This window comes from Paramisgurnus dabryanus, chromosome 1, assembly GCF_030506205.2.
Source record: "Paramisgurnus dabryanus chromosome 1, PD_genome_1.1, whole genome shotgun sequence".
Lineage (NCBI taxonomy): Eukaryota > Metazoa > Chordata > Actinopteri > Cypriniformes > Cobitidae > Paramisgurnus > Paramisgurnus dabryanus.
In genome coordinates this window covers 11366254-11392415 of record NC_133337.1, presented here as the reverse complement: position 1 = coordinate 11392415, position 26162 = coordinate 11366254, and the positions used below count along the sequence as shown (strand labels likewise).

The 26162-nt window shown below is 39.5% G+C and overlaps 2 protein-coding genes across 2 annotated transcripts in view; both read right to left on the bottom strand.

Annotated features, from left to right (window-relative positions):
- The window catches only part of LOC135745839 (scavenger receptor cysteine-rich domain-containing protein DMBT1-like), a 39375-nt gene extending 21799 nt beyond the window's left edge, over positions 1-17576 (bottom strand). The window contains exons 1-4 of the mRNA XM_065264260.2: positions 17271-17576; positions 16375-16680; positions 14905-15213; positions 14194-14499 (exon numbers count right to left, since the gene is read on the bottom strand). Coding sequence (XP_065120332.2) covers positions 14194-14499; positions 14905-15213; positions 16375-16680; positions 17271-17385 — 1036 coding nt within the window. The 5' untranslated portion in view covers positions 17386-17576. The remainder of the gene's footprint in view (positions 1-14193; positions 14500-14904; positions 15214-16374; positions 16681-17270) is intronic.
- Positions 17577-17639: 63 nt separating this feature from the next.
- On the bottom strand, positions 17640-26162 carry LOC141282190 (neurotrypsin-like). Its single transcript, XM_073815019.1, has 4 exons — positions 25870-26162; positions 24816-25121; positions 17954-18259; positions 17640-17674 (listed from the first exon to the last, which is right to left on the bottom strand). The coding sequence occupies exons 1-4, from the start codon at positions 26048-26050 to the stop codon at positions 17640-17642; spliced, it is 828 nt and encodes a 275-aa protein (XP_073671120.1). The 5' UTR covers positions 26051-26162.

The window sequence follows — 26162 nt, the reverse complement described above, 5'->3', positions numbered from 1 at the left end:
AACCGAGAGCATTTGCGCAATATCATTAACTAGTTTATCTAATTGTACATTTAGTTCATTTTTGCATCTGAACGTTTTTAATAGCTTGAACATGTACAGTAATGCAGAAAAGCGCATTACAACCTTTTTATATTATCATGTTTTCCTTTACATGGTATGAAACTCGATATAAAGTGTGCAATGGTGTTGAATAAATTTGTATGTGTTATATTTTGTAGTAAGTAAATAAAATCATGTTGTAAGTGTAAATATTCAATTCGAGGAGTTTCTGAGGTGTTTGTCATCGGCAAAAGGCGCAGTTTCTCTGTTGCTGATTAAAACCCGTTGGCTATATGGGATTTTTTAAAATTAACATTTGTTCTACTTATTATTTTATTTTTTGCCTACATTTACTCAAATAATATCAATGTAAAAATAGTAAGTAAATCATAGTTCAAGTTAGGCGTTAAACGTACATTTTTTTAAGTTGATGTTAAATACAAATAATATTAATTTGAAGAAAGCAATTATTACAGGTTTAAAAACTTAAATATATAATTCTGACATTATCAAATATATTGATTAAAATAATCTGTAAATTAAATACTTATATTATTAAGGCGTATACATCAAATAAAATATGTACATTTTAAACAAAATATCTATTTCTAGTCATTAATTTTGGTTTGTCTAACTAAAAAAAAAAAAATCACATAACTGACATTAAAAGATTTTATTAAGTTACTTTAATCATTTATTTTAGATAGCCTACATTTACAAAGCCACTGAATCATTTTTTACAGTGTATACATTGTGATCTTACGGTATTATTAAATGCATATAAATAAAAATATGTAAAACTAAATAAAAGAGATGTCATACACGGACTTCATGAAAGCATAAGTTTTCTTGTTCGGTCCACGTGGGTTAAACGGTCACATAGCCTATTCTCCATAAAAATCCGACTAAAATGCGGATCATTTTATTCATTTTTTTCTGTGCAATAAGAAGAGACGTGAACTGGGTCTTATAACAAACCTCTATTCGCGTAGACCTTGAAGAGACCGAGAGCATTTGCGCAATATCATTAACTAGTTTATCTAATTGTACATTTAGTTCATTTTTGCATCTGAACGTTTTTAATAGCCTGAACATGGTTGTAATGCGCTTTTCTGCATTACTGTACTTTTTATATTATCATGTTTTCCTTTACATGGTATGAAACTCGATATAAAGTGTGCAATGGTGTTGAATAAATTTGTATAATGAGTTATATTTTTGTAGTAAGTAAATAAAATCATATTGTGAGTGTAAAAATTCATAAATTCGAGGAGTTTCTGAGGTGTTTGTCATCGGCAAAAGGCGCAGTTTCTCTGTTGCTGATTAAAACCTGTTGGCTATATGGGATTTTTTAAAATTAACATTTGTTCTACTTATTATTAATTTATTTTTTTGCCTACATTTACTCAAATAATATCAATGTAAAAATAGTAAGTACATCATAGTTCAAGTTAGGCGTAAAACGTACATTTTTTTAAAGTTGATTTTAAATGCAAATAATATTAATTAGAAGAAAGCAATTATTACAGTTTCAAAAACTTAAATATATAATTCTGACCTTATCAAATATATTGATTAAAATAATCTGTAAATTAAATACTTATATTATTAAGGCGTATACATCAAATAAAATATGTACATTTTAAACAAAATATCTATTTCTAGTCATTTATTTGGGTTTGTCTAACTAAAAAAAAAAACACACATAACTGACATTAAGTTAATTTAATCATTTATTTTAGATAGCCTACATTTACAAAGCCACTGAATCATTTTTACAGTGTATACATTATGATCTTACGGTATTATTAAATGCATATAAATAAAAATATGTAAAACTAAATAAAGGAGATGTCATACACGGACTCCATTAAAGCATACGTTTCTTGTTCGGTCCACGTGGGGTTAAACGGTCACAAAGCCTATTCTCCATAAAAATCCGACTTAAATGCGCATCATTTGATTCATTTTTTCTGTGCAATTAGAAGAGACGTGATGTATAACGGAGTCTTATAACAAACCTCTAATTCGCGTAGACCTTGAAGAGACCGAGAGCATTTGCGCAATATCATCAACTAATTTTTCTAATTTTACATTTTTTTGTGATTTGTGAATTCATGTTCTGCTTGCCCCCATTCCAAATATTCTGTTGTATTATTATTCCCATTTTTTGTTAAACCGAGTATAACTCCCAAGCTAAACACCTACAAAACTAACCGTTTTGTCCAGTCTTAACAGTGTATGATATTCAGCTCGTCTTAATTTAATTATTTTATTCCGCCGAATGGAAACAAATCCATAGGCTATCTGAATGAATGGGATTCAGGAATTAAGTACAATAGTCTATACGTGCGTTAGTGAGACCTGTCGGCAGATCACGTTTGCCAAAACATGAAAAGAAACGCGTTTTCAAAACATATTGCGAGCAAACACAGACGCCTTCATCCGGACGGGATTACATTTCTCAGATGACCTCTGAGTTCGGCGTAAAACAGTAGGTAAAATGCTCTGAAATTTACAGATTACAGAGGTCGTCAGAGAAAAACACAGACATGGCCGATTCAGACGGGATTAAAAACACAGTGGACCTCTGAGAAGCATGATTTTCTCAAAATGATTTTTGTCGAGGGTGCCCCGCAAGCACGAGTTTGAAGCCTATGAATGAAAACGTTATTATTCGCTTTGCGCCAAACCCTGTTGCTGAAGGAGACGGACCGAAGCTCCGGCAAGGTGTGTTGTGGACCCGAGGAGGCGGAGCTGCGCTCCGGTGCGCTCCGGCCCAATTTAACCTATTACTTCCACTAACTGAGGTATCCTTCCTCCTTTGCTGTCTGCCTGGTATGATTTTATTGGTCATCTAGGAATAATTTTCACTTTATCTTACTTAATGGGGCGCAGCGCAAACCCGTTGGCCTTTGACATCACACTACCGCGAGATCTATTCAAAAGCATACTGTAGGCCTACTGTCTCGCGGTGCTAAGACGTCACATGCCGTCCAATCGGGCTGCGTGGCGCCGCAAGTCGTCAAACGAGCGCTGAGCATTGAGTCAAATAAGACACGCGTCAGAAAATTACCGAGGTCCGGACGGCCATGCCCTTTTTTTTGCCTCAAAATGCAGACAAATACTGTTTTTAGTAAGGCATGTTTGTTAAAACTAGTTATATTTCCTATTTAAACTAAGTACTGGCTTAAGCTTATAAAGACCCAGCAAAAACCCTGCTACAGCTCCTGAGGGGGTGCTCTCACTATTCACATGGAAATAAAATGGTTAGAAACCGGTTTTTCTGGTTCTCATTGCAGGACTGTGCGGGGGGAGGGCATTCCGTTTCCATGTGGAGACATTTAACAAACACATTTGATATACACCAAGTTCCAGATTACAACAAACACCAAAAACACATCACGTTTGATAGCAGTGCATGTAGGCCCTACTTATTTGAGTATAATGATAGAGTGAGTATTATGTTGGACACTATTTTGGATATCAAATTGTCCTTTTCTCCAGACAAATAAAACACTGATGTGCATGTCTATAGATCTTATCTAAAGAGTCATTGCTATCATTTTCACTTTTGTGTTGGGTTAATTCCCTGACCAGACCTCTGTCATTTTCTTACGCTTGTCTTATAATTTGACTCAACGCTCAGCGCTTGTGTGGCTTCTTGCTGCGCCGCGCAGACCAATCGGCATGTGATGTCTATAAGCAGAGCTGGGACAAAGTCATTGTTATGCAAGTCACAAGTAAGTCTTTGCCCTCGAGTCCCGAGTCAAGTCGAGTCAAAAATGAGGCAAGTCCCAAGTCGAGTCAAAAGTCAAAGCCAACAAGTCTCAAGTCGAGTCCAAAGTCCTACCATTTTAGTTTCGAGTCATGTCAAGTCCTCTTACAACAGAAATAAAATACATGCTGTGGACAGGTGGAGGGAGGCACCTATACTGCATTGCATTTTCAAAAGATCAAATTGGCCATGATGCCACCATGGCTGAAAACTCGCTCCACTGTAGCACTAGAAGCAGGCACTGCCAAGGCTACTTGAAAGAGTGAAGGAAGAGTGCCCAGAACAAAATGGCATTCTGTCCTTCTGCCATGTCAATGTAGTGACTTAGCTGCAGTGGTATAGATCTCTTGGTGATGTCAAAGTACCGCGAGAGCGATTCCAGTTATCACGTGGATAAATCCGCTTTGAATCGCTCTCGCGGTACTTTGCTGTCACTCGCCTGTGGGTTTTTGTAGCGCCACACCACTCTGCTCCCCAGTCACTCTGCGCCGCTATAGTGATTTCATATGCCGATCGGATCGCGCAGTTCGGCAGAAAGTCAAACACCCCAAATATATAGCCTAATATGTATATGCATTTCAACCCGCTAAAGTAGCAAGTGTAGCATGCTAATGGTCAGTGATTCATATTACTAAAAGTTTGAAATGTCACAAAACCATGCTGTTACTCATCCTCTCACGCTATTTTTAGCGGGTATACGGAAATCCTTTACAATTCCTAGTAGACTACACCACTGCTGAGCTGTACTGGTACGGTCCCAACATCCAACCAACGTGGGACTGCAGTGATTGGATGTCGTGCAGGCAGCGCGCGTGCTCTCTGCATGCAGGTGGTGCACATATTTTTCATAGATGCAGACAGACTGAGAGCGGCGCGGCCGTGTGCATTTTTTGTGTAATGGGTAGGTTGCTTCACTGCTGATTCTTGCCATACCTCCGTTGCCTAAATGCGCACGCATACGGTGCCATGTCATCATGGTGTACAAACAGTTAAAGGGTCTATTAAGTAAGATAAAGTCAAAATGAAACCGAGATGACCAATAAAATCAAACCAGGCAGACAGAGGTGCAACACAGAGGTCAGATGCGCAGTTAGTGGAAGTGCAAGAGAGATGTAAGTAATCAAACGCTGACTATTATACAGCAGTTTATTGACGGGAAATATGAAACCGTAGTGACTGTCAAGGTGACAGGACTAGAAACATTACTGCAGCTGAGCACATATGGGTCTAAATTTAATTCTCTCCCTCCAGTAATTCACTTTCCGTTATTCAGCGTGTTTATTAACAAAATTCAACACCACCCTTTAATTCTTGAAGATATGTTTTTAACTGTATGATTAGATTCACTGTGTTGCACTGGACTTCTGCTAAGCTTGAACTTGAAAACGCGATGCATCACGTGCGCGGTACAACGCTTCATCCACCCGTAGCGCGCGTGCACGGAGTTTAAATGTTCATATTTTGGCTTGAACATTTTATTGCATTCAGTCTTAAAGCCTAATAAACAGTACCTGTTAAAGTCATTAAAGTTAAATAAATAACAAAAGAAGAGAAAGTGTGCAGCAGTGTGCCCAGGATGGTAAAATAATTATTAATGTATTCCTAATGACCAACACAAGTCTTCCGCATACTGACATGGTTTGAAATCTATAGGTATTTGATTCTTTGGTTTTCTGATGTATTAAAATTCATATATGTAGAGCAGGGAAATAAAAAGCTTTTTTTCCTGGGGTGCATGCCCTGGAAAATACTTATATGGACCTCGGTATTTATAAAATCATGCAATGCGGCGTGTTTGTCTTTACAGTTATGAAATTTATTATTTTAAACACACATTTCACAAAGTATATACTGTAAGTGTAAATATTCATAAACTCAACACTTCGGAGGCGTTTTTCTAAAGAATAATGTTTAAACTTTATTGGTGGTGGTTGAGAATAATTCCTCTTTCCATATGTAACGCATTTTAGCGCAATATAAATGTATCATATTGTTATTCTTAATATATAAGAATACTAATATATTTTTTACAACATTTATAACATATATATATATTTATATATATAAAGATGCTTAGTACAATAGCTTTGCTTCATATAAGTTTCTGTAATAAATCATTAAATCAATCACAAAACGTGTTGACAGTGGCAAATAAAATGCTTGTTAATTTAAACAAGGCAGAAAGGTGTATAAAACAGCTTTAATTAACAATATCTGAATTGGCTCTTTTGTACACTTCTAATTTTCTCATGTAATAATTTATAATTATTAATTAGATTTAATATAAATAAGTTTTGAAAAGTGTTGAATGCGAACGTGTAAGATATCTGGAAGGCGATGCGGCGTGTTTGTCTCTACAGCCACATGTTATAAAATTGATTATTTTACACACACATTTCACAAAGTACATATTGTAAATATTCATAAACTCAACATTTCGGAGGTGTTTTTCGTCCGCAAAAGGCACAGTTTCTCTGTTCGCGTCAATTATTTTGGTTTGACCAACTAAAAACACACATAAGTGACATTAAGACATTTTATTAAGTTACTTTAATAAATTATTTTAGTGATATTCTATTTTACAATAATATTTTTTACAATTGTGAATTACGTAGAAACACTGACTGCATATGCGCAAGAAAGGTAGCCTATTATTAAAGATTTTATAAATATAAATATGTAAAAACGAAATAAAAAAGATATCATATGCCAACTGTACAGCCCGCATGGGTTTAAACGCCTTTTTTCTAAAGAATAATTTGTAAACTTTATTGGTGGTGGTTGAGAAGAATTCCTCTTTCCATATGTGAAGCATTTTAGCGCAGTATAAATGTATCATATTGTTATTCTTAAAATATAAGAATACTACTATATTTTTTACAACATTTTTAACTTTAAAACATATCTTTTTTATACCACATTAATTTCTTTAAAATATTGATACTTTTAGAAAAACTGACAATTATAAATATTATGAACAAACAATGAAACGGTGTCAAAATTCGACAACACAAATAATTAAGATATTCATTGTAAATAGAGTCGCGTTTATTAGGCTCACACTAAATTCTCTGTTGCACTTCCTATAAATTCGCATTGCACGTATCTTAATAGTTGCATGCGCTGTTATGCTGGCAAGAAGGGGTTGACATATCACTTTGGTGTTTTAATACAGTAGCAATGTAAAATATTCAGCAATGCCCTTATTAACTTCTGGAAACAACGCAATGCAATGTTTTTATGCGCCACCTGGTGGATATTCTGTGAAGCGAAACACATTAAGGGAAAATGGAAAGTAGCCCCCCCGAAAGCACTTGCAGAATGCTGCGAGACTCTGCGAGACGAATTGGCGAATGCCGCGGGAGAAAACGCGCGTTTTTAAAAGCCACATCTGTATATGCAAAACCCTACAGACAGGATAAATACCTACAGTATAGCCTATATGAGAGACAAAGCTCTAGATATTATAAATGTGACAGGTGCTATGATGTGATGATCATAAAGTTTGTTTTAAGGTCTTGACGCCCTTTACTTTCTATTAGACCTTAACATTTGCATCTCTTTCTCGTCTTTCCGATCAAATATGTTTGTATAAGCAAATGGCGCGTCAAACTACATTGCTCCAGAGCGTACGTGTCACTGATATAAACGCGAGTTTTGTCTTAGCTTGCTTAAAGTTCAGAAAACTTTACAACTATTAGCATTATGTGGAGAAGAACTCTTTATTTGGCGTCGCAGCTCCTTGGGTTTGCCTAGAGAGAGACCGGCCGGCTGCTGCATAAGCATAGAGAGAGAGAGCGCACGCGAGAGCGAGCAAGACAAGAGTCACGCTGCGTGACCCACGGTGGATTCACTGGCACTTATTATAAAAATGACACAAATAACTTGTTCATTTTTTATAAGTGAACTATTTTACATGTTTCTCCGTCACACTCAGTCTAACATGCTGGAGGGCAGAGTGAGCCACGGCCACTTATTTGCATTCCGCGGAATAGACGAAATAGAAAAATCTGTTACGTCTGACATTTTATTCCGCGGTAACGGAATATACCGTCATACCGCCCAGCCCTATTTTGGAATATTTATAATATTTACATATATAATGCATAAAATGTGTGAATATTATAAAAGTATAGCATGTTATAGTGACCTTAATATCACCCAAAATCAACCAAAACAAATGTATGTGAAATTATGATATTTTCTATGTTTTATACAGCTTAAATTGACCCCATAGTAGTGTTGCTTTCGTCAACGAAAAGTATGACGAAATATAGTCATCAACGAACCTTTTTCACGTGACGAAAACGAGACGAGACGCAACGAAAATGCTGGTCATGTGACGATGACTATAATAAAATGTATAATGCAATATTGTTGACGAATAAAACGAGACTGAAAGTGGTTTACAAAATAAAAACTAAGCTAAAATGTCTCTTCATTTTCGTTGACCAAAACGAGACGAGACGAAATGTTATTAGGTTATTTTGTCTTTAACCTATCCCAGCATCTCCGCGCCCCCGCCACCTGACTGCAGTTGATCAGGTGTGTTGGTGGCGCTGCACAGATCAATCAAAACATGAAAGTACCGCGAGAGTGAGTAGAAAGCACACCTCCGTTTGCACATTAATGGGCATTTCAAACAGTGTACGCGGCAACCACGAGTGTTCCTTTTCAGTACGAGACGTGCGGAAAGCGGAGAAACGGGGGCAGTTACAGAGGTCAAGCGGAGTTGTTCCACACGCCTTGCTCGTGCACCTAAGATCCTCTCCCTTTTACGGACACGACTCTTCATGACAGTCGCTGTTGAAGATGGACCCATTTCCACTAAATGCTGCTCAAAACGCTTCCACTACATGAGAAAAGTTGTAGCCGCGCTACAATGTAAAAGAAAAGTCCAAAATAAATCCCGTGCATCACTTTCAGGTCAGTTCAACAAGCCTGTTAAAATGTATAGCTTTGATTGCTGACACCACCAGTATAACAATGTACACATTTATATCATGTAACAGTTGTTTAAATGACATTGTGCTGCGTTGCGTTTTGAAACATTGTAAAAATATCTATGCTAAAGACATTCATTGTTTTGTTTATGCTTAATAACTACACTTATTTATTATTTAAATGAACAAAACATACTTAGCTGAATACTTGAGTATTAAATCAATCAGACACCTGTAGCCTACTATTGAGAACATAACCATTCAACTTTGCTTTTCTTAATAGACAACTGCTGTTTTCTTAAAGCTGACTTTTAATTTACTTACAAGAAAAACATTTAGTAATTCTCCAAAATTGCTTGAATTTATACTGACATTTAAGATTAGATTAAGCCAAAGTCAATTAGCTACACTGGTACAGAATTATAAACTATAATATATAATTGAATATTTGTATGATTGTAGTTTGTGCTTGTGTGTGTGTGTGTGTGTGTGTGTGTGTGTGTGTGTGTGTGTGTGTGTGTGTGTGTGTGTGTGTGTGTGTGTGTGTGTGTGTGTGTGTGTGTGTGTGTGTGTGTGTGTGTGTGTGTGTGTGTGTGTGTGTGTGTGTGTTTGCTTAGACTACTTCTGTTTTGATTATGTAGACTTTTATGTAGACTCTTACGAACAGTCAAGTCACTCACTCAGAGGATAGTAACAAATATCTATTCAAATCAGACCATCTTCCATGTCTGGAATGGATGTATTCTTGAGTCTATAAGGTAACAATAATATAACTTTTGTTTTAAATGGGTTTGGCTAAAAGAAAATATTGTTTTGTCTATACTACTACTAGGTCATTATATTATATGGGTTAAATAGAATTGCATTACTAAAAAGAGACTAAAATACAATTTCACTGACTAAAACTAGACAAAAATAGTCATGGATAAGTCTGACTAAAATGCCCAGACTTTTAGTCGACAAAAACTTGACTAGACTAAAAGAGTATGAACATGACTAAAACTAATAAAAACTAAAATGCCAGCTTGACACAAAGACTAGACTAAAACTAAAATTAAAACAGGCTGCCAAAAACAACACTACCCCATAGAACATGTGCTACAAATGTGTAGAGGGCATCATGTCATCATGTAAATTTTTGGTTTACCGACATGTCCTCATTAAAAGTAAATTAAAAACAATATCAATCTGTTTTTACAGAAGTTAAACTTTGAATGGGGTCAAATTGACTGGTTCAACACAAAGGCTATAGAATCTAACAAACATTTTGGGGGTCACCTAGCCTGCAGGTCTACAAACATCTATCAGCGAGGTGCCAGCACCCAGGAGGATACAATACTGAGATGGCAGCGCACGCCCTGAGCTTAGTAAACCAAGGCGATAGCGTCCACTATCCAGATAGAAATTCCCAGCATGGATATAGATTTTCCCTTCTGCTGGCCTCCGTAAAATACAAAGAGCTGTTCTGAGGTTCTGAAGCTTTAAGTTTGATCCTTGTATAACTGCAGGGCACGGACGGGACAGAGCAAATCTAAGGCTAAGTCTGGCTACTCTGGAGGCAGCGCTTGCAGGCTCACCAACTGATCCCTAAAGGGAGTGTTAGGAACCTTGGGAATGTAACCAGGCCGAGGACTCAGAATTACATGGAAGTCAGCTGGCCCAAACTCTGGGCACAAATCATGGACCAAGAAAGCTTGCAGGTGCCCTACCCTTTTAATCAAAGCCAGTGCAACCAGGTTTTCAGAGATATAATCTTTAGCTTGACTGATTGCACTGCACCTTGAAGTGCTTTCAGCACCAAGGACAGACCTAAAGAGGGTATGGAGAGCCTTCTCACCCCCCTATAGAACCTGGTGACCAAGTCATGCTTACCGACCGACTTACTCTTGGGGTTGTGGTGGGTGGAAATTGCAGCAGTGTAGACTTAATAATAAATACAAAAATAATAATAATGATCAAGCATTTCCAGTAGGTCTTCCCTATGAAATGCACACCACACAATGAACAGGTTTAACTTCAGGGCGTAAGCTTGTTTTGTAAATGGTGCTCATGCCAAAGTGATGATGTGCACTACCTGCTGGGGTAGGTAACTTAGAACCTCTGCGTCTCATTCAGGGACCAAACGTGAAGTTTCCACAGGTCCGGACACGGGTGCCATAAAGTGCACCGTTTCTGAGAAAGTAGATCCACCTGGGAGGCTGTCGTGAGGATTATAATTCCGGAAACCAGGTCCGGTTGGGCCAAAAGGGGGCAACTAACAGGTTGCTCTTCAAACATGTTCCTCTGTAAGGCAGTAAGGTCTGTATGCACGCAAGAGATGAGCATCTGCAGTTTTTACTGAAATTAACAAGACGCCTCTGAACTTTGGGGAGGTGAACTGAATTGCATAGCTGAATCTGATAGCTGAAAGGAGCCAGCAGATCAGGCTATAAGTGACAGTCAAAAGGAGAAAGAGTGACTACTGACTAACTGACCTACCAATGTACAATAGCCACATGTCAAAAACTACATTTTCTAAAAACTGTCTTCACTTTTAGAGATTTAACCGTCTTTATTACCTACATTTTCGCAGATGAACATTTTATCATAATTATGTATATATATGACCATCCAAGTGCAAAGTCTAAACAGAGAACAATTTGTCTTCATGCACTGACAGTCAGCATGCACACAGGTTTGTTAATGCTGAGATGTTAGTCTTTTGTGTCCCAACAAATGATTATAAGGACTACAAAACAGTAAGTTGTATGCATTATGTTAATAATTAACCCAGTCCTTGGCATTTATGTGAGAAAGTACTGTAGGTGCGCCACACAGGTCTCACACAGAGAAATGTATCTTCATAAAAATAATGCATTAGGCCTATAGCTTACAATTGAAAACTTGAATTAAAGTAAAGATAATGTGGTAATATGTGTGCTCAGAAGATTGTGATTGACTGTTAACTGTGGGGTGCAGGGTTGCCTACTTAGCTTCAGTGTGCAACCGGTCTTGGGCTAAAGGGCGATATGGCATATATCCAGGGCCGGATTAACCATACGAGCAACTGGGCAAGTGCCCAGGGGCCCAAGACCTCTAAAGGGCCCAGGGCAGCACGAGCAAAATACTCTATCTGGTAATCTCCCGCTGGCCGCTTTATATTACGCAAACCTTCAACACGGGCTTTTGCGCTGCACAGAGAGGCGCTGCGCTGCCTATGACTTTGAACGTGAGTTGAGAGTGGTTGAGGGCTCTATCTTACACCCAGCGCAATGCAACGAAATGCCCGACGCAAGTGTCTTTTGCTAGTTTCAACCCAGTAGCGCAATGATAGTTTTCACGATTTTCACGTTTAGCGCCACGTTGTCATGACTTCGGTTTGATTGACTGCTGTATTTTTGTTTCTCTGTTTGTGTGTTGTCAATTTCACACGTGCGCGTCTCTGTCACGGGTGTCATTAGTGTAATTTCCTTCACCTGCGTCCCTCACCTGCAGCTTATTTTCATGCCCAATCGGTTTAGTATTTAATCCCTGTGTGTCTTTCGTTCATTGCAAGTTCGTCTTTGTGTGTTCTCGCCATATTACTAGCTCAGCTAGTTTCTAGTCCTGTCCTGTCTCTGTTTCCAGTTTATAGATTTTATCTTTTCTACCCCAGTCTGTGCTCTCTGCTACCCAGAAGTTTTGCTGTGGACCTTGTTTACTCGACGGCTCTCTGAACTGTTTCTCATCCACCTGTTACGGACTACTCTACATCTGCCTGCTTTACTGACTGCCTGCTTTACTGACTGCCTCTTGTGCTTGCAGCAGCGCACACTCGCCGCGGCATTGCCGCTGTCCAGCAGGAGGGTCCTTCAGCACTGAGGCTGCCCGGCTTCTCCCTTCACCACCACTAATGCTCTCTCTCTCTCTGCCTGCCGCAGGATCTCCTCTTCCCATCTGCCTCGTGTGCCTGCAGCCGGACTGTTGCATTATTCCTGGCGTTCTGTGGACAGCCCCCACATATACTCTCTCCCACTGTTCGCTGTCTGGCCAGAGCCCGAACGTGTGTGGTTTACCTCCCCGGTGCTTGTGTGTGCTCCCCTCCTCAGCCATCTGCCCTGGTGTGGCTTTATGCCCAGACGTGCCATTGTCAGTTTGCACTCATTATTATTTAAATAAAAGCTTTCTGTTATCTGCATCAGGATCTTCTGTTTTCTCTGAGCCTGACACACGTTGTTTAAATAGCAAATGCATTTGCACCCAATGTTGCGCCCATGGGCGTTCTGATCTGAAAACGAGGTGTGTTCAGGCGCATTGTTGGCGGTTGCTATTTTGAGGCAACTTAAATAGACGCAATAGTGTTTTTGTTATTAAATGAGCGCGTTAGAAATATGCGCCTATAAATGGGAGGACAACGCGGGTTTTGTTATCGCACACACATGGATGCGCAGCAGCACAAAAAAGCTTTAAATATGAAAAAGTAAAGCATTCAAAAAAAAGATTATTATTTAATCTCTTGGACATAAATGAGGACTAATTATGAGACGTTATAAAGCACAAAGATTTGCTTCAGATGCAGCCTGGCAAATAAATAAATGCTTTGCTTTAAACAAATGCATCTGTTTTTAAATGTTTTTTTAAATGCTACCTCACAGATTTATTGTATATGATGACTCTGAAATGGTGGGATGAGAAACATTAAGTTATGCTTAAAAAAACTGACCCTGTCCAAGTGCTGAAACGTGCGGAGAGCCGTTTGTAAATTCTTTATCTCTTGTTTGTTCGGCTTACAAAACATTTTTCCCGTCGTTAAATTAGCAAAAGTGGCATCGGATATGCCCATTTAGACCGTGCGCTTTAGACAATGCGCTTAGATCGTTAAAATAGGGCCCTGAGAGTCAGTCTTATGCGGACTGACCAATGAAGAGAGGGCCCCAAGTTAAGACCCTCTCCTCATTAGTCAGTCCGCATGAGGTGTTGTACAGATGCTGATGTTTTTGTAGGTCTTTGACATTCATAGTGCATTTAACATAGTAGTGCATTTGTAGTTCTATGAGCATTTAAATATTTGTAAATCAAAATACACCTGATGACAGTTAGAATTTGAAGAATTGAGTATATTACTGTATATTACAGTTATATATTCTGTATATGACCATAATATGGTGATCCTGGGGTCGTGATGATGGGGGCCCTTGAAAATTGTTGCCCAGGGTATAAGAAAATTGTTAATCTGGCCCTGCATATATCACCCTGTAGGGTAATATGATATAAGTTTGACATAAGATTGCAGTTGTTGCCATATTTTTGCATATTGCTGCATAGTGCAGTACAACAGTGCAGTGTTTTGTTACATTTTAACTTGGATTCTTCAATAAAAAAAAAAATAGACATTTATCTTCAATCTATTAAATTAGAAACTATTGAGAGATCAATTGTTGTCAATATTGCACACCCCTGCGGTTTTCGACTCACTGTTACAGATGACTCCAGCATCTTGTCCATGGCTACAGGTGCTTGTTCCGAATGCCTTTGAAGGACAACTTGTTATTGTTGACTCGTTTCCAGAACATTTTACATTCTCCATCCACACAGGTCCTGAACCCTGCCCAAAATAAGCTCCAGTGTTTGCTGCTACAGGAGTCCCACAGCCCATGTTATTACACACCACTGCAGCATCTACTAAATTCCAGCCAGCATCACAGACGGTTCCCCATTTATAGTTATATTCAACCTCCACTCTTCCAGAACACGGATTAGGACCATTTACCAGTCTAATATCTAAAGGAAAGTGATTGAAACCATAAGTTGATGTCAAAATGTATCAAAGTCATTGTTGCAGTTTCTTTTAGGCAAATGTAATACCTCTCTTCAGCATAATGCTGTTATACAGTAATCATATATACAGACAAGATACATAGAATTATATTAAGCTATATTATAAAACTGTTATTGCTGCTTAGTTCTTAGGGATTTTCTGTACAGCCATTTGTTCAGACTGCTGTGCCATTATTTATGGCTTGCTGGGCAGCAAAACAGATTGTACCTTAGTTTGCAATAAGGCCTGCAATAAAAATCTTTTTAACAGAATAGTTTTGTATGCAATCATAAACATCCCAGGCAGTTACTTAAATGGCTGAGTAGAGACAGGCAAAGTAAAAACACTTGATTTATATCTTACAGTACCTCGACAGATGACTCCAGCATCAGATGAATGAGCACAGTTTTGTGGTGACCATCCAGGAAAATAGCAATCCTTTACAGACCATTCATTCCCTGCGCATTGAACATTATTCATCCATATTCTTCCTACACCAGATCCAAAGTAGGCATTTATTTTTGCCTCAGCGTTGGTCGGACAGCCAGCCTCTCTACACACCACTATTGCATTGTTAGTACTCCAGGAATCTGAACACACTGTTCCCCATGTTCCATTATGATAAACCTCCACTCGTCCAGAACATGGGTTACTGCCATTCACCAACCTAATAGGAGCTAAACATGAATAAAAGACATGTTATCAAAAACACTCAAATATTTTTGTAAATCCTGTCATTATTTACTCAGACTCATGTTGTTTCACAAATGTAAGCTGTTATTACTTCTGTGGAACACCAAAAGAGACATAAATATATGTAGCTCTTTTACATACAATGACAAACCAACACGCCAGTTTAATAATGTGATTGATATTACTGTTGTCGAGGAGAAGATAAACCATGATGAATGACATACAGTTACAGTAAATCACTCTCATTGGAAAAGAGTCACATGAAGTTTCTTTACAACCTGATCTCACGAATTTCCGTGGCATAGTCACGGAATTTTTTGCTCATTTTTCCGTGGCATTCTCACGGATCTCCGCATATTTCCGTGGCCCTGCCACGGACTTTCTTTTCCGTGGCATTCTCACGGATTGGTAACTCAACTGTTTTGTCCTATTTTCTTACCATTGTCGCTTCGGTTTAGGGTTAGATTTACATAAAATGACATCCCTACCCAAACCCAACTCTAACCCCAACGCCAGGCAACAATTGATTAAAGTTTAGAAAATATAAAAGAATACTTTAGAAAAAATAGTATAAACCAATTCTTAAAGTGACAAACTAATGCAAACACCAAATCTAACCCTAAACCGAAGCGACAATGGTTTGAAAATAGGAAAAAGCAGTTGAGTAACCAATCCGTGAGAATGCCACGGAAAAGAAAGTCCGTGGCAGGGCCACGGAAATATGCGGAGATCCGTGAGAATGCCACGGAAAAATGAGCAAAAAATTCTGTGACTATCCCACGGAACTTTGTGAGATCATGTTGTTTCTTTAAGTTGCCTCTTTCTGATTTACTAAGTGCCCGTAGTGAAAAATTAACATGGACAAAGCGTGGACATTTATGCTATTTTTGCAACTGATCTTATTGCATTTTCATTTGTAGGAGATTCTCTTTCATATATAAAATATATGAGAGTATTTAAATGAAGCACACTGATCAGTTTACTGATATTTGTGCTATTATGAAAACCCAAATAAAGCATGTCTTAAATTACGCTGGTCACGCTGGAACACCCACAAATATTTTTTTTTAGAAAATAACTAATGACAGTATTAAATTTGGGTAAACTACATTACAATATTTATCCAAAGATTTTAAGGATCTCACGGTTACAGATGACTCCAGCATCTTGTCCATGGCTACAGTTGCTTGTTCCTATTTGCTTTGATGAACAATTTGTTACTGTTGACTCATTCCCAGAACATTTCAGACTATCCAGCCACACGGATCCTGAACCCTGGCCAAAGTAAGCCCGGGTCTTTGCTGCTACAGGAGTCCTACAATCCATGCTCTTACACACCACTGCAGCATCTGTTAAATCCCAGCCAGCATCACAGACGGTTCCCCATTGATAGTTATATTCAACCTCCACTCTTCCAGAACACAGATTAGATCCATTTATCAGTCTAACATCTAAAAGAGAGTCAATAAAAACAATGAGGATATGTTTAAGATTCAAGATTTTTATTTGTCACATACATAGTTATAAGCATATACATATTGCACCCAAGCTCATACAGTAGATAGGTTTGCCGAGCGGACGGAAGTTGTGTCAGGTACATTACGCTACTTTATCCAGGGATTCACAGGCGGGGTCACATAATTATTAGATATAACAAAATATAGTAATGCTGTAATTAATTAGCTTTTCTCCTGGGAATTTTCAGGACAGCCATTTATAGATACTACAGTGCCTGGGTTTGCTTTAAGATGTCATCTACATGTTATTGGACGCTTTGAGTTGGGGTTAGAATTGGGGTTTAGGTTAGGATGTCATTTTATGTAACAAAAAGTTTTTCTAACCCAAAACCCAAGCCACTGGTAAGAAAACATAAAAAAAGAAACCAATACATAAAACGACACGAAAAGCCATATTAAGTGAACGGGAAGGACTTGCGTATCAAATGCACGCAAAATAGGAATTTGGCAAATGTATTACACGACTTTGCATGCTGTGTGCTATTTATACACAAAACAAAGTGAAGAAAATACTGCTGTCCTACCTCGACAGATGACTCCAGAATCATATGAATGATATGTAGAGCTGTATTGTGTCCATCCACGATTTCTGCAGTCCTTTATTGACAATTCAGTCCCGGTACAAGAAACTGAATTCATCCATATTGTTCCTACACCAGGTCCAAAGTAGGCATATTTTTTTATTTCAACACCGGTCGGACATCCGGCCTCTTTACACACCACTGTAGCATCAGTAAGGTCCCAATAATCTGAAGCTACGGTTCCCCATGTCCCATTATGAAGAATCTCCACTCGTCCAGAACATGAGTTATCGCCATTCACAAACCTAACAGGAGCTAAATATGGAAAAAAGCTAAAATATTCTAGTAAATCATGTTATAATTTATTCGCCCTCATGTCGTTTTAAACATGTATGGCATTATTTTATCTGTGGAACACCAAAGGAGACATAAAAGGAAAACTTTACTGTATGTAGCTCTTTTCAATACAATGACAAAACAACACTGAACTTTGAATATGTAATGGTAAATTAGATTTCTAGGCTAAAGTTGAGGGCAAGATTTCTCATGATAAATGACTTATAATTAGTCATAAACCAGTGTCATTTGAAAAGAGTCACAAAAAGATTCTTCAAAATGTCTACTTTTGTGTTTGCAAACAGGTCAATAATAATAAAGAGCAAAAAAAAAATTATTAAGGATCTCACGGTTACAGATGACTCCAGCATCTTTTGAATGGCTACAGTTGCTTGTTCCTATTTGCTTTGATGGACAATTTTTCACTGTTGACTCATTCCCAGAACAACTCACACCATCCAGCCACACAGGTCCTGAACCCTGCCCAAAGAAAGCTCCGGTCTTTGCTGCTACAGGAGTCCCACAACCCATGCTATTGCACACCACAGCAGCATCTGTTAAATTCCAGCCAGCATCACAGACGGTTCCCCATTGATTATTATATAAAACCTCCACTCTTCCAGAACACAAATTAGATCCATTTACTAGTCTAATATCTAAAGGAGAGTGAGAGAAAAACATAAGCAAATGTCAATTACTGAGATGACTTCGGTCTGATCGACCGCTTTGTTTTGTGTTTTCATTGTTTTGACAGCTCAGCACGTGCGCGTCTGTCACTCGGGCGCTCTCATCTTCGTGATTTACTGCACCTGGGTCCCGCACCTGATTCCTATTATTTCAACGTTTGGTTTGCTATATTAGTGCCTTTTGTTCCCTGCGAGTTCGTCATTGTATGTGCCTTGCCAACCGTGTTGGTCTTGTTTAGTTAATGTCCCAGTTTGGATTCGCTCGTAGTTCAAAAGTTAGTTTTTTCATTATCATATTTTACCTGTGCTCTCTGCTGTCTCACCACCTGCCAGGTCATCTTCTGCCCTGTTGTCTCTGAGAGTTTGTCATCTCCCTCATTGCCGCTGCACTGGCTGCTCTGCTATCTGAAGCGCTGTCCAGCGTTCCCCACAGGGTCCCCTGTCGCTGTCCAGCACGCCTTGTTTTTCTGCAGCGGCATCTCAGTGATCTCTCACCCTGTCTTCGCACAGTGGATCTCTCTCACTCTCTGACATTTTTCTGCATTAATCTCACCCAAGCCCAGCCCTTGTGGATATTCCTGTGTCATCTAATAAACTGTTATCCTGCATTTGGATCCTGTCTCTCTCTCTGCCCTGACAAATTACTTTGTGACAATTGAATAACTCTGTTCAGCATAAAGCTGCTACATAACATTTAAGTAGAAAAGAGTATTTTTTAATACATTTTTGCAATATTACTTGAAACTGTCTTTACTAACTGATAAAAGACTATTCTAAGGTGCACTGAAAGTAATCATATTAATATACGTCATCTGTGCACAAGGTAGGGTCTTAAAAACATCAGCCAATCGTTTACGCGATCATCGTCTAAACGATTGGCCCTCTGGCTTATCAATCATTGCCATTTAGTTTTTTTGTTAGAGACTTGCGCTTCAGTTACTTTACACAGGTAACGCATGCACATAGCGCATGAAACTCCGTCTTTAGTTTGGGTTTGTTTTCTTTGTCGCTCCTGCTTTCTTCTTTGAAATTGCACCATGGAAGAGAAGAAACCCAAAGGAGGACGCAAAAGAAATACTTTTTTCAAGTCGCTGAGAAGAGGAGAAAATGGTCAGAAGAACGTAATCTAACCAGTCATTATTGGAGAAACATTTCAACGCTGAAGAGCAATGAAGGAACAGAGAGGTGTCAAGACAGACTTGCATTTCGCAAAAATTCTTCTCAACAAGAAACAATGATTATTCTTTCTTTGTGGAATAATTATTGTTGTACTGTTATTCAGGTATTTCGACATTGTTTTTGTACTGTAGTTGTAAGGCATTGACCAGTCTGCTACATGCTAGTTGAAAAGGGAGTAGCGTTGACTGAGCTAACGTTATGGCTTATGTGTTTATTATCATATCATAATGAATCCACTGACGTGACACAGTATATGCCGGTGGTAAACAAACACTCATGCACAAGTTTTGGGAGGCGTCCCTAGTAATGAGCTGTGAAGGAGGGCTGTTGGATTCTCAGTTGGCGAAAACATCCTCTTTTGCACCTTTAATATAAACATGACAGATAGAAATATATTACACGATTATAATTGTGTTATTATTTCCATTTAATTTCTGTACAACCATTTGCAGAGACTCTTGTCATCGTTTACATCTCGGCTTGGTTAAAGAAACACCACCACATCCCATCCATTCAACTGGGCAACCATTTCTCCTCCAAAACCGCAAAAAAACCTTGGTTTTGTCTTTGATGATGTCCTTCATTTATACCATTGCAAAGACAGTGCGATCATGCCATTTGAGTTATACAATATCAGGAAGATACGCCCATATCTTACAGAGCATGCGGCACAACTTCTGATTTGGGCCCTTGTAATCTACAGGCTGGACAACTGCAGTGCTCTTCTTGCTGGCCTACCGGTACGGTCTATTAAACCACTCCAATGAGTTCAGAACGCAGCAGCTCGGATCATCTTCCAAAAGCCCAAAAAGGGCTCATGTAACGGCGCTCTTCATCTCTCTCCACTGGCTACCGATTGAAGCATGTATCAGGCACAAGTCGCTACTACTTACTTACTAGACTTTCACTGGGACCGCACCGGCATACTTTCACACCTTTATACATTCCTATACCCCATCCAGAACCTTACGTTCATCAAATGAGCGGCATCTTGTGCAGTGTTGGGAATGTTACTTTAAAATTGTAATTAATTATAGTAACTAATTACTTCTCACAAATAATTCAGTGAGGAAAATACGTATTTGAAATCCCTGCTGTTTTGCAAGTTATCCCACTTAGAAGTCATGGAGGGGTCTGAAATTGTTATCGTTGGGGCATGTCCCCTGTGAGAGAAAATCTAAAAAATCTTTAAAAAAATCCAGTAATCACAATGTATGAGTTTTTAACTATTTTTTTGTATGATACAGCTGCAAATAAGTATTTGAACACCTGAGGATGTCAATGTTAATATTTGGTACAGTAGGCTTTGTTTGCAATTACAGAGGTCAAATGTTTCCTGTAGTTTTTCACAAGGTTTGCACACACTGCAGGAGGGATTTTGGCCCACTCCTCCACACAGATCTTCTCTAGATCAGTCAGATTTCTGGCCTGTTGCTGAGAAACACGGAGTTTGAGCTCCCTCCAAAGATTCTCTATTGAGTTTAGGTCTGTAGACTGGCTAGGCCACGCCAGAACCTTGATATGCTTCTTATAGAGCCATTCCTCGGTTATCCTGGCTGTGTGGTTTGGGTCATTGTCATGTTGGAAGACCCATTTCGACTCATCTTTAATGCTCTAACTGAGGGAAGGAGGTTGTTCCCCAAAATCTTGCAATACATGGCCCCGGTCATCCTCTCCTTAATACGGTGCAGTCGCCCTGTGCCATATGCAGAAAAACACCCCCAAAGCATGATGCTACCACCCCCATGCTTCACAGTAGGGATGGTGTTCTTGAGATGGTACTCATCATTCTTCTTCCTCCAAACACATTTAGTGGAATTATGACCAAAAAGTTTTATTTTGGTCTCATCTGATCATCTGACCACATGACTTTCTCCCATGACTCCTCTGGAGTTGTTTTTTCTGGAGTGCTGGTTTAAGCAGGGGAACCTTCCGTGCCATGCATGATTTCAAACTATGATGTCTTAGTGTATTACCAACAGTAACCTTAAAAACGGTGGTCCCAGCTCTTTTCAGGTCATTGACCAGCTCCTCCCTTGTAGTTCTGAGCTGATTTCTCACTTTTCTTAGGATCATTGAGACCCCACGAGGTGAGATCTTGCATGGAGCCCCAGTCCGAGGGAGATTGACAGTCATGTTTAGCTTCTTCCATGTCCAACAGTGGACCTTTTTTCACCAAGCTGCTTGGCAATTTCCCAGTAGCCCTTTTCATCCTTGTGGAGGTGTCTTTGGACAGCTCTTTGGTCTTGGCCATGTTAGTAGTTGGATTCTTACTGATTGTATGGGGTGGACAGGTGTCTTTATGCAGCTAATGACCTCAAACAGGTGCATCTAATTTAGGATAATTAAATGGAGTGGAGGTGGACATTTTAAAGGCAGACTAACAAGTCTTTGAGGGTCAAAATTCTAGCTGATAGACAGGTGTTCAAATACTTATTTGCAGCTGTATCATACAAATACATAGTTTAAAAAATCATACATAGTGATTTCTGGATGTTTTTTTAGATTATGTCTCTCACAGTGGACATGCACCTATTGCGATACTTACAAAAATCAAATATTTCAAATAACTTGGATGCCCTAAATATTAAATATGTTAAATGACTAAAATGGATACTGAAGAGAAACCACAAATTTTGTGTCAGAATGTGCCGATGTTAGGTGCTTTATTAGATCAGAGCTACTTGCCACAGACGTGGACAAACATTCTTATTTTTCACCTCAACAATGGAAAAGTAGTACTTATTATACTTCGTGTTTGCGACCGCTACCTTTAAGCTCGTTGCACTTGCCAGCACCCTGTTGACGGTGTGTTTGTAGTGATTGCTGTGCAATGACTAGGATGCCTGTCAGTGCTTTGAGATGGGGCACAGCAGCAGCACCCGGTGCTTGTTGAGAAGAGAGAATGACGTGTGTTTTCATGTCAGTCTACAAAAGTCTCCAACCATGCCAGAAAAGATTGCTGGATTTGTGACACGGGACGTGAGTTAGGACGCAAACGCTGAGTTCAGAAAATAAATAACATTTAATGATAAAACTGGAACAAAAACACGAGGAGTACACGATGAACCGGTAAGCAAAAACACAGTAACATCCAGAACAAGTAACACGGGGAACAGACATGGTTGCAATGACAATCATCCGGCGACTCGAATGACACAGACAGCAGTATAAATACACTGCTGTAATCGGAGACACAAACAAAACATGACACGGACTAGCCATGACACAACCCCTCCCTCTAGGAGTGGCTACCAGACACTCACAACGTAAACACACACAAAGTCTGGTAGGGTGGATCCAGGGGAGGGATGGAGGGCTTGGAGACCCTGACGATACCGGCAGCCGCCGGGACGAAACCAACAATGCGGTGAGCCGGCCAAGCTGGAACGACCCTTATGAGGACCGAGGCAGACGAATTACCCCCAACTGGGAATCGGGAAGTTGCATCCCACCAACGCGGGAAACGGGCTCCCTCACGGTGATGACCACCCCGGGGAAACGATCGGGCGTGGTCTCCGTTCCGGGCTCCCAAGTCGGGCACGGTGGTGGACCTCCGAGGGACCAGAGACGGCGACTCAACCGAGCTAAGACCGCCTGGGCCGATCCCCTTACTGCAGGAACGAGTGATCTCTCCAGGCGATGTCACTACTCCCCCTCAATTAAATATTTGGGGAAGCAGCCCTCCCCAAACTCGCTGTGTCCAATAATGGACGGATGATTCTGTCATGACACGGGACGTGAGTCAGGACGCAAATGCTGAGCTCAGAAAATAAATAACATTTAATGATAAAACTGGAACAAAAACACGAGGAGTACACGATGAAAAGGTAAGCAAAGACACAATAACATCAAGAACAAGTTACACGGGGAACACACATGGGTGCAATGACAATCATCCGGCAATTATTGGATGCAGCGAGTTCGGGGAGGGCTGCTTCCCCAAATATTTCATTGAGGGGGAGTAGTGACATCGGGGCGTGCATGCTGCCAGCCCCGATGTCTCTTGGGACTCACCTGGAGAGATCACTCATTCCTGCAGGAAGGGGATCGGCCAAGGTGGTCTTCGCTCGGTTGAGGCCGGCTCACCGCCCATTGGCTTCGTCCCGGCGGCTGCCGGTTTCGTCAGGGTCTCCAAACCCTCCATCCCTCCCCTGGACCCACTCTACCAGACTTTGTTTGATTTTTGTAATGAGTGTTTGGTAGCCACTCCTTGAGGGAGGGGTAATGTCACGGTTAGTCCGTGTCATGTTTTGTGTTTGTCTCCGATTACGTCACCTGGTTTTTTCCCGGCTGATTACTCATCTCACCTGTTTCTTGTTTAGTCTTTGTGTATTTATACTGCTGTCTGTTTCACACTTGTCGCCGGAAGATTGTCATTACTACCCTGTCTGTTCCCCATGTCACATTTTGGATGTTCCTGTGTTTGCTTACCTGTTACTCCTCGTGTTATTATTTCCAGTTTTATCATTAAATGTTATTTATTTTCCGAACTCAGCGTTTGCGTCCTCACTCCACTCCCGTGTCATGACATAAAGTCGCTAAAGTGAAAGAAAGTTGCTAAATCTAGCGACTAAGTGACCAAGTTGGCAACACTGCTCAGACTTTTTTTACACTTCTCAGAGTCGGACTGTGCATGCTTGTGTGTGAACTCTGCGTTTGGTTGCCTCTGATTATTAAGCCAATCATCATTAGCTATGTGGTTGTCCCACCCCCTCTAACAAACACACACACACACCAATCATCATCAGTTATGTTTCTCTCAACACACACACACACACACACACACACATAAGAGAAAAACAGTGTCTGGCTGAGAGAGTGAGCATACACAGGTGAAAATCACTTCAGTGAGATAAATTTTAGTAACGCACAACATTTTAATGTCAGTAACGGTAACTTCGTTATAACGGGGGAAACAGTTATTTTTTTATTTTACTCTAACAGGTAAATCCATAAATGTAGCTCTGTGTCTTGCACTGATGCAACAGAGCACACCCCTTGATAAGAGGCACAACATCACAGATACATGCTCTAAATGACTGACAATGGGCCAATCACAACAAACTCAAACCCAGCTTGACCAATCATTGCATTTCGCAAGGAGGCTGTTTATAGAGTCAGGCGCAACAACAATGAAAAATATGTGAAAAAGTATGTATTGTTTGAACAAACCAAAAAAAAAAAAACACAAAACCAATATTAAGACATCAAAAAGAACATAATAGGTGCTCTTTAATCTTTTAAACAGGATAATTTTGTATGCAATCACAAACATCCTAGACTCACTTGTAGGGTTAAGTAGAGATTGGCAGAGTCAAAGCAAAGAAAAAAAACACTATCCCACCTCGACAGATAATTCCAACATCATATGTATGATCATAGGTGTATGATGCCCATCCACGATATTTGCACTCCTTTAGTGACACTTCACTTCCTGTACATTCAAGTAAATGCATCCATATTGGACCCGCACCAGGTCCATAGTAGACATAGCTTTTCACTTCATTGGTTGGACATCCGACCTCTTTACACACCACTGCAGCATCAGTAGAGTCCCACGAATCTGAAGCCACTGTTCCCCATTGACCATTATTAAGAACCTCCACTCGTCCAGAACATGAATTATTGCCATTCACCAACCTAACAGGAGCTAAACATGAATAAAGGACATGTTATTAAAACCTCAGATGTTCTTGTAATTTCTGTCATTATTCACTCACTGTTTCAAAAATGTGCACTATTTTTTTCTGTGGAACACAGGACCTCACGACAGCTCTTTTCCATACAATGACAAATCAATAGTTTAAAAAAAATGGCACAGTGAATGAGATTATGTCATTAGGTTACAATTAGGTCACTATGGACTGTCACAGGAAAATAGTCGGTAACACTATTTTGATAGTCCACTTAAGACATTTTATTAATTATAAGTAACTTTGCAACTACATATCAACTACCAATCTTTAGAGAATTAGTAGACTGTCTGCTTAATATATACTTACACTTTATTGTGATTATATCTCAACAGACATTCAACTAACTTTAAGTATCTTTGCAGGTGCATGTCAACTTTTTCCACTAACCCAAACCTCTTCCATAACCCCAACCCTTACAGTCTACTAATCCTCTAATGACAGTTAGTTGACGTATAGTTGCAAATTATTGAAAGTAAGTTGACATGTAGTTGCAAAGTTATTTATAGTTAGTAGAATGTCTAAAGTGTACTATGATTATCAAAATAAAGTGTAACCAAATAGTCAAATGAAGATTCTTCAAAACGTCTCCTTTTGTACTAGCAAAGAGATTTAGAATGATAAGGTTTAGAGCAAATAAATAATCACAGAGTTTATATTTTGTTTCAACTATATAAAATATGTATCCAAGGATTTAAAGCTCACGGTTGCAGACGACTCCAGCATCTCGTCCATGGCTACAGGTGCTTGTTCCCAATGCATTTGAAGGACAATTTTTAAGTGTTGTCTCACTCCCAGTACAACTCACACCATCCAGCCACACAGGTCCTGAACCCTGACCAAAGAAAGCCCCGGTCTTTATAGCTACAGGAGTCCCACAACCCATGCTATTACACACCACTGCAGCATCTGCCAAATTCCAGCCAGCATCACAGACGGTTCCCCATTGATCATTATATAAGATCTCCACTCTTCCAGAACACTGATTAGATCCATTT